Below are 9,595 nucleotides of genomic sequence, written 5' to 3' on the forward strand. Positions count from 1 at the left end.
AAAAAAAAAAAAATTAGCCGGGCGTGGTAGTGCATGCCTGTAGTTCCAGCTACTTGGAAGGCTGAGGTGGAAGGATCACTGGAGCCCAGCAGGTCGAGGCTGCGATGCCCAGGAGCATGCCACTGCACTCCAGTCTGGGCAACAGAGTGAGATGCCAACTCAAAAAAAAAAAAAAATAGTCAGTGAAGAATTTCCCTTGGCCATCGTTGTTACTTAAATGTGGGGGGTCGAATGGTGACCCTGTGCCCCAAAGACATAGGTGCATGTTCTAATCTTCAGAACCTGTGACTGTGACCCTGTTTGGAAATAGTTTGTGCAGATGTGGTTAAATTAAGGATCTGAAAATTAGCTCATCCTGGGCTTTCCAGGTGGGCCCTTGGTCCAGTGACAAGTGTCCTCATAAGAGACAGAAGAGGAAAAAACACAGAGGAGGAGGCCACATGGAGAGGGAGGCAGGGACTGGAACGACGTGACCACAAACCAAGGGATGCTTAGAGCCGCGGAAAGCTGAAGAAACAGGAGGGACCCTACCTTGAAGTCTCCAGAGGGAGCATAGCCCTGAGGCACCTTGATCTCAGACCTATGGCCTCCTGAGCGGCAAGAGAATGAATTTATGTTGTTTTGAGCCACCCAGTTTGTGGCACTTTCTTATGGCAGCAACAGGAAAATAATACATTACGAAAATACCCAAATGTAGCCAGACGTGATGGCTCACACCTGTAGTCCCAGCACTTTGAGAGGCTGAGGCAGGAGGATTGCTTGAGGCCAGGAGTTCAAAACCAGCCTGCGCAACATAGCAAGACCTCATCTTTACAAAAATTTTTAAAAATTAGCTAGGTGTGGTGGTGTGCACCTGTAATCTCAGCTACTTGAACAGCTGAGGCAGGACTGCTTGAACCTAGGGGGTCAAGGCTGCAGTGAGCTGTGATCATGCCAGGGCACTCTAGCCTGGGTGACAGAGTAAGACTCTGTCTCAAAAGAAAGGGGGGGGAGGGGGGAGAAGAAAAGACAAGAGGAAAATGTGTCACTGCAGGGTCACTTCAGAAAGTGCCAATTGTGAAGGACAGTCTGCCAGTCACGGTTATTCGGATGGGGTTACTGTGATGAGTCACTCTCATGTCCGTTCTGAATTGTTTTTCCAGGAAAAACATTCAGGTTTTCTTTGCAGAGATAAGCTTTTATTTTATTTTATTTTTTGAGTTGAATTTTCACTCTGTTGCCCAGGCTGGAGTGCAGTGGCATGCTCACAGCCACCCCAGCGTTGACCTGCTGCTGGGCTCTGGTGATCCTTCTGCCTCAGCCTTTCAAGTAGCTGGAACTACAGGCAAGCTCTACTATGCCTGGCTAATTTTTGATTTATTGTGGAGACGAGGTCTTGCCAAGTTGCCTGGACTGGTCTCAAATCCGGGGGCTCAGGAAATCCACTTGCCTCAGCCTCCCAAAGTGCTGGGATTACAGGCTGAGCCACCAAGTCCAGCTGAGATAAGTATTTAATGTATAGGTCTGAATTATTAAGTAGAGATGGCTAAAAGATGTGATAATTGAACATTTTAATTTTCATGTTTGTAGAAGCAGAATAGAAACCATGAATGAATATATTCTCAAAAAATTTGTCTTATATAAAATACTATGGCCGGGCACAGTGGCTCACACCTGTCACCCCAACACTTTGGGCAGCCAAGGCAGAGGGATTGCTTGAGGCCAGGATTTGAGGTTGCAGTGAGCTATGATCACACAACTGCACTCCAACCTCAGCCACAGAGCAGGACCTTGTCTTTTAAATAAATCAACAATAAATAAATCAACAATACATACAATAAAATGAAGAATCTGAAAACTCATTTCCTTATTCCCTTTTCTGTCCTAGAAGGTGTAGCACATTTGCTTGTGGGTGTGTCATCGGATGACACAGTGCAAAGGAGGAGGGACATCCTTGTGGCCTAATTTATAGAGACCCGAGGCAGGGACAGTCTTGTCAGAGAGAAATGGGAAAGCTGAGCTTTTCCACCTCAGGAGCTGCCAGGTGTGGCGTGTGCGCTGCGGATGGACATGCCCCAGCTGGTCACAGGCTGCTGTCCATGTTTGCTGCTGCCATGCCAGACTGGGCCTCTCCGGTTGTCTGTATCTCAGCTGCACAGACATGCTCCGGCGAAACACAGGGGCATTCCCAGAGACACCGAATTTCTTCACCCAACCTGCCTTTCCGCAGGTCCCAGAGCCTCAGCAGATGCCCCTGCACAGGCCTAGAACTGAGACCAGAGGGTCAGGCAGCATTTCCATGTCTCAGGCTGTATCTTCAGGAGTGACAGATGGGTGCGAGGATTCACCCACAGGGACTTCATGGAAGTGGTGTCCACAGGGTAAAACATGAAAACAAAGGTTCCACTGTAGGGTCTGTTGAATAAATGAGGCATGTTCAGACAGCAAAAAACTGGATGGGCTAGGCACCACAGCTCACACCTGTCATCTCAGCACTCCTACGTGGGAGACTTGCTTGTGGCCAGGAGTTCTAAACCAGCCTGGGCAACACAGTGAGACCGCAACATGTACATTCTAAATCCAGAGTAAAGCACTCTTGGCATGTGGGTGTGGATGGAGCTCACAGTGACCCCGGGGGTGGGGAGCCTCACTGAGTTAGGTGTTCTCGTGGTGGTGCTCTGGGCTCTCCCATTAGCCATTCCCAAGCCTAACTCTCCGTGGCTGGGCCTGAGCAGCAGAATGGCACTGGAGTATTAGGGTCTCCTGTGTTTTGAGGCCAACTCCAGGGCACATGTTGTGGAGACGGAGTGGGAGTCCTTGCCTCTGGGCGGCTCCTGGATCCAGGTTGGGACAGACTCAATTGAACCATCGTGGTTTCTTCTGCAGCCTGCTGGCTCTACCTGGCAGCAGGGCCCAGAGTGTGAGTCGCATCCACGTCTCGTCCTCTGTGCCTGTGTTCTTCTGGTGCTTGTCATCTGCTGCCTCAGTGCCTCTGGGGAGATGTGTCTGATCCCACACTGTGCCTGGGGCCTGTCACCAAGGACTGCCACCTGCTCAGTGAGGCCTGAGGGCGCCGAGGTGGGTCTGACAGGGACAGGTTAGGCAATCAGGGTCGCCCATCCCACCTCTGCTGCCTATGCTGGGCTCTGGCCTGTCCCCAGTGGTCTCTGGACTTTGTTTAGAAGAGCCCTTGAGAGTGGAGCCTGAGCCCAGGGTCAGTCTTGCTGGCCCTGCTGCAACAGCGGGTGGACAAATGGGTGCACTGTGAGTGGACCATCTCTTTAGGGACTGAGAGGCCAGGCCTGGCGCTGTGGTGGGAGCAGTAGGGGCTCCCCTTCCCACTTCCCCCTCCCTCCCCTCCCCCCATCTCCTTGGGGGGGGCAAGGTCCTGTGCAGTCAGAAGTGTGGCTGTGGATCTGGGGTATACCTGAGGTAGTCCAGAGTGAGGCCTAGGGCAGTCAGGGGTGTGGCTTGGCAATCAAGGGTGAGAGTGGTCAGGGGTGTGGTCTCAGTGGTCAGGGGTGTGGCAGTGGGAGTCAGGTGTATGGCCAGAGGTGGTCAGAGGTGTGGCTTGGCAGTCGAGTGTGTGGTCGAGCATGCGGTTGGGGGTGTGGCTTGGTGGTTAGGGGTGTGGCCGAGGCAGTTGGAGGTGTGACTTGGAGGTTGGGGATGTGGCCGAGGGTGATCAGGGGTGTGGCTTGGCAGTTGGGGGTGTGGCCAGAGAGGTCGGGGGTGTGGCTTGGCGGTCAGGGGTGAGGCTGACGCCTGGTGCCTTTGCTTTCCAGTGAACGAGTTCACGGTGATCAGGAAGAAGTTCAAGTGCCCGTACTGCAGCTTTTCGGCCATGCACCAGTGCATCCTCAAGCGCCATATGCGCTCGCACACCGGGGAGCGGCCCTACCCCTGTGAGATCTGCGGCAAGAAGTTCACACGGCGCGAGCACATGAAACGGCACACGCTGGTGAGCATGGGCTTTGCGGGTCACAGGCACCTCGGAATGGGGACACCCCGCGTGGGGATGACTGAGCAGGGTGCGGGGAGCTGCCAGATAGCACTGACCTGTCCCAAGGCCCAGGACCCTTCTGCTGGGCCTTGTTAGATGTAGCCGCCTCTGCTGGGAGCCAACCCTCGGCCACTCCTGTGCCCCCTGCCCTGCATTTGAGTGGGTCCCAGCCCTTGTTTGTTGACACCCCCTGTGCTCACCTGCCTGGCCTGGAGCTCAGCACCAGGTGGGTTAGGGTTAGGGAAAGGGTTAGGATTAGGGAAAAGGTTAGGGTTAGGGAGAGGGTTAGGATTAGAGGGTTAGGGTTAAGGTTTGGGAGAGGCTTAGTGCTAGGGTTAGGGCAAGTGTTAGGATTAGGAAGAGGGTTAGGACTAGGTTTATTGTTAGAGTTAGGGAGAGTGTTAAGGTTAAGTAGAGGGTTAGCATTAGGGAAAGTGTTAGGAAGATGGTTATGGTTAGGGAGAGGGTTCGGGTTTGGGTAGAGAGTATGTTAGCATTAAGAGAGGGAGAGGGTTAGGGTTAGAGAGACTGTTAGGGTTAATTTGAGAATAGTGGGTTAGTGTTAGAGTTAGGGAAATGGTTAGGAAGATGGTTATTGTTAGGTATAGGGTTATGGTTAGGAAGAGTATTAGGGTTAGGGTGAGGGTTAGGCTTAGGGAGATACTAGGGTTAGGGAGAGTATTAGAGTTGTCGTAGGGAGATTGTTTGGGTTTAGTAGAGAGTTAGGGTTAGGGAGAGGGTTAGCAAGATGATTACGGGTATGAAGAAGTTTAGGGTTAGGGAGTGTATTAGGATTAGAGTTAGGATGAGGGTTAGGCTTAGGGATAGTGTTAGGGTTAGGGAGAGGTTTAGTGTTTTGAAAAGGCTTAAGGTTAGTGTTAGGGTTCTGGAGTGCTGGTAGTGGATAAATTTGCCAGGTTAGAAGTGCCAGTACAAAAGCAGCTGGAGACAGAGAAGCACACCTGCCTTATAGGAAGAGGATGCTCATTGGGTGTGAGGACCCCTTAAGTCTGGGTGCACAGACCACTCAGCTTGGATCCACCACAGCCTCCCTGGCCAGTCTTCTGAATTCTGGAGACATCCTCAGCTAGATGCAGCACAAGGGCCATGTTTGCACTCAGGGATGACAGCTGCAGAAGGGCCTGGGGTGTCCTGGGCTCAGGCTGAGATTGGTTTGTATGGTGGGAAGGTACTGGGTCTCACCGTGGCTGGGGTTCTTAGGACCTGGGACATCAGTAGAGAAGAATATGGCCTGTCCCTGAGCATGCTGTCCTCTGTGGCCTGGCCCTCAGGAGGTGCCATATCCTGGTGTTGTCATGGCCCCTGGGCTTGGATGCACGTTTCTGTCCATCTGTCCCTGTAGTGAGCAGAGTCCACCTTCCCTCCTCTCCCAGGGTTGTGTTGGCTTCTGGGTGTTGGTTCTGACTTGATCTTTGCTGGTTCCCCAGTTCATCTGTCAGAGGCAACTTTAGAAGGCTCTGTTTGTTTCTGCTTTTTTCTCGTGGGGTTGGGGGTAGGGACATGGGAAGCCCTCAAGAAGGGTAAGCTTCTGAGATAGAGTCATAGAGCTGGAATGTGGCCCAGGGCTTCCAACCTGGCTGGGGTACTTATGTCCCCTGCCAGCATGTCCACCTGACTGGCTGTGGATGAAGGGTCACTCTGAGCCCCTGGGACCCCAGCCAGGGACGAGGCCTACAGCAGATATGGGACCAGACTGAGACTGAGCCTGGGGCTGGCTCTGGCCTTCCCGCATGCCCCATGTGTCCCCCGTGAAGTGGGGACAATGGAGAAGGGTGAGTCCAAAGAGGGGCCCTGGACCCTGAGGCAGCAGGTCCGAAAATCTGGGAGCAGGCCATGCCCCTGAAGCCGCAAAGGTCCTGGGCAGCTAGCGGTAGGACTTGGCGTTCCCTGGCTGTGTGTTTGTTTCTGCTCACATAAGCCACAGGGACAACCCTGCAGAATGACTCCTCAGACTCAGGCCCCACAGCGTGCCTGCATTTTCCTATTCAGAGAAAATTGTCTTGTTTTCTATGCAAATAGGTGCTGAAAAGTTTCCCCATGGGTTACGACATCTTTCTTTAGCCAAACTACGCTAACGTCTCAGTGTATGTCTTGGTCCTGTGTGAGGTGCACTGTGGCTGCCTGTGGCTTTACCTCAGAAGGACCGGGACTTTCATCCTGGGGTCATGGCTGGGCTTCAGAGCCTTAGGTCCCTGAAAAATGTATTTAAGGCATCTGGGGCTTGCCTTGTTGAGTATGGGTCTTCTCTGGGGCCCTGGTCCTGGGAAGACAGCCCCACAGGTGGGAAGGTGGCCTGCCTGGCCGAGGGTCACTTGTAACACTGACTGCTGTGTCCTCCCTGGCCCGTGGGGCCCCTCAGCTGGGATAGGACTCCATTGCATGGACAGGGCAGCATCTGGACAGGTGAACAGCCAGGCTCCTGCAGTCACAGCTCCATGGGCTCAATGCCCACATCCTCCCCCCGCCACTTCCTCTCAGGGCCTTTGTCCTTTCAGGCGAGCGCCCAGCCTTCTGAGCCTGTCCAAGAGGCTCCTGTGGCTCCTGGAGAGACTTTTGCTGCCCCCCTGGCATCCTGGCCCAGCCAAGCCCCCGTGGGAACCCAGCTGTGTCCCCTTTCTCGCTCCCTCTTCCCCCCTCCCGTGGAACAGCTTCTGCTGGGGATTGTCTTGAGTTTTTTACTTGTGATTGGAGGCCTTGGTTTACAGCAAAAACAAGCCAACCAAAACCTAAGGGAACAGTCTCTGTACCAAGCTATCTCAGGATCAGTTTACAGGGCTGGGTGTCTGGACATTCGAGGAAGCCTGGTAGTACTGCCCCAGCCTGAGGGCTGCCAGCTGCCCCTGAAGATCCCACATCCCCCCATGACCACCTGTCCCAGGCTACAGTCAGATCTCATGTGTTTGAAAGTCACTTTGGCAGTGGACACTTGAGTGGTCAGGGCTTTAGGGTTCCAGGTTTTGTGGAAGTTGGCAGCCACCCTGCTTTCAAGGAGGGCAGGCTCAGAAGGGGAGAGACATTCTAGGTGGCCTTGGTCCACCGATCTGGGAGGCAAGGACAGGGTGGGGGCTTGAGGAGGTGGGCAGCGCATGAGGACACAGGGTGAGGAGACAGCAGCCATGGTACCTACCTGTCGGGAAGTCTTGGCAGGTACATGGGAAACTGCTTCCGTCACGACATAGGTTGGGTGTGTCTTTATTATGGGGACAATACTGACTTCCTCGCAGCAGAAAACAGGAGAATTCAGAGTGGCATGAGGAAGAACTGAACACAGTCACCTCCCAACCTAGGTTCTCACAGCTGTGATGGCCCTTACACCACGGGGATGCCACTTGGATGGAGAAGGAGCCAGGGCTGCCTGGGTTCTGGGTGCTGCCAGAGTCTGAGGAGGACAGAGGCCCAGGCAGTGCCAGGCTCAGGCTGAGGGTGGACTGGAGGCTGGCTCACTTCAGGGAAGCCTCTGTGTGGCTTTGGCCGTCAGGCTGGGCTTCTTGCTGTAGGGTTCCTCAGTGTGTCCTGGCAGCCGTGATGGGAGACACAGCTGGTCCGTGCCCACGCCTGCTCAAGTTGCCTGGCCAAGGGTGCCTTTGCGCATGCACAGGGACCACCTCGCCCCATGCCCGGCCATGTGTCCTTGTGGACCAGTCTGCACAGGCTCCAGCTGTCCCTGCCTGCCTTCAGCAGCAGCACGTGATGCTCCTCTCAGAACCTGAGGCCTGTGGTGGAGCCCTCTCTGCAAGATGGGCACTTTCATGTGCTGCTTCTCCCTGCCGGGTACAGCACTGAGCAGGGACACGGCACTGGGCAGGGGCATAGTACTGGGCAAGGACACAACACTGGATAGGGGACACCACTGACAGGGAACACAGCCATGAGCAGGGACATGGCAGTGGGTGGAACATGGCAGTGGATAGGGACACGGCAGTGAATAGGGACATGGCAGTGGGTAGGGACATGGCAGTGGGTAGGAACAGCACTGGGAGGGACACCACTGTCTAGAGGACACCACTGGGCAGAGGACACAGCATCGGGTAGGAACATGGCAGTGGGCAGGGATACGGCACTGGGTAGGGACACAGCAGTGGTCAAGGACATGGCAGCGGTTGGGGATACAGCGGTACGAGGGGGCACGGCAGCGGGTGGGGACATGGCAGTGCACAGGGGCATAGTACTGGACACAGCAGTAGGTATAGCACTGGGCAGGGAACACAGCCCTGAACAGGGACACAACAGGGGGTAGGGACACAGCAGTGGGGAGGGACACGACAGTGGGTAGGGACACAGCAGTGGGCAGGGGGCAGCACTGGGCAGGGGACAAGGAGTGGATGGGGACATGGCAGTGGGGAGGGTCAGCACTGGGCAGGAGGCAGCATAGTCTCCTGTGTCACCTTCATTGCTAATCTCTGTAAGTGACCTCACAACATCCTGAGGAGGGAGGTGCCCCCTTTCACCTACAAGGAACCGGGTAGGGGCCCAACCCCAACCCTGGCTGTGCATGTGCAGCGTGATGGGGTGAGTGCAGGAGGGGTTCTGGGGGCTCCTGCCTAATGGGCTCTCTGAGCCTCCTGGAGGAGGTGTGAAGGTGCAAAGCCTTTAGACAGTGCTAGGGGTGGGACTCCAGGAGAAATGGGGACCCCAGGTAGGGATGAGGCCCCGGGGGAGTGGGGACCTCAGGGAGAGGTAAGGACCCCAGGGAGAGTGAGGACCCCAGGGAGGGATGTGGACCCTGGAAGGAGGGACTTGAACCTCAGGGAGGAGCGAGAACCCCAGAGAGTGGTGGGAATGCTGGGGGAGGGGCAGGAATCCCAGGGAGGAGTGGGGATGCTGGGGGAGGGATGGGGACCTTCCAGGGAGGGGCAGGGACCCTGGAGGAGGGGCGGGGACCCCAGGGGGGAGTGGTGACCCCGGGGAGGGGAAGAGATGCCAGGGGAGGAGCAAGGACCCCAGGGAGGGGTGGGGACCCAAGGAGGAACAGGGACCCCAGTGAGGAATGGGGGCCCCAGGAGAGGGGCAGGGATGCCAGGAGAGGGGAAGAAATCCCAGGGAAGAATGGAGATGCCAGGGGAGGAGCAGGGACCCTCCGGGGAGGAGCAGGGACCCTCCAGGGAGGGGTGAGGACCCCTGAGGGGGGTGCGGGGACCCCGGAGGGAGTGAAGATCCCAGGGAGGGGCAGGGTGCCTAAGGGGAAGCAGGGACCCCAGGGAGGAGTGGGAGCCCCAAGGAGAAGCAGGGACCCCAGGGAGGGGTGGGGACCCCAGGGAGGAGTGGGGGCCCCACAGAGAGAGGGCTGCTGGGCCACAGGTGGGGATGCTTGGGTGCCGAAATCTGGTCCAGCTAGAGCTGGGGACGGGATATCCTCCGTGTGCAGTCCCCTGGGACCGCAGGCTCAGGTGCGCAGGTGCCCCTGGGAGGCCGCGCCCCTCCCGCCGCGGGGCCCTCAAGGCACCCTCTCCCCGCAGGTGCACAGCAAGGACAAGAAGTACGTATGCAAGGTGTGCAGCCGGGTGTTCATGTCGGCCGCCAGCGTGGGCATTCGCCACGGCTCCCGGCGCCATGGCGTATGCGCGGACTGCGCGGGCCGAGGCATGGCAGCCC

At 56.1% G+C, this 9,595-nt stretch overlaps 1 protein-coding gene across 1 annotated transcript in view; it reads left to right on the forward strand.

Moving 5' to 3' along the window:
• Positions 1 to 9,595, forward strand: part of ZBTB46 (zinc finger and BTB domain containing 46) — a 63,854-nt gene that overhangs the window by 52,365 nt on the left and 1,894 nt on the right. Inside the window, exons 5-6 of the mRNA XM_021713231.1 lie at positions 3,765 to 3,940; positions 9,460 to 9,588. Coding sequence (XP_021568906.1) covers positions 3,765 to 3,940; positions 9,460 to 9,588 — 305 coding nt within the window. The remainder of the gene's footprint in view (positions 1 to 3,764; positions 3,941 to 9,459; positions 9,589 to 9,595) is intronic.

The sequence above is a fragment of the Carlito syrichta genome, unplaced genomic scaffold (genome assembly GCF_000164805.1).
Source record: "Carlito syrichta isolate Samal-C Ts95f unplaced genomic scaffold, Tarsius_syrichta-2.0.1 Scaffold304348, whole genome shotgun sequence".
Taxonomy (NCBI): Eukaryota; Metazoa; Chordata; class Mammalia; order Primates; family Tarsiidae; genus Carlito; species Carlito syrichta.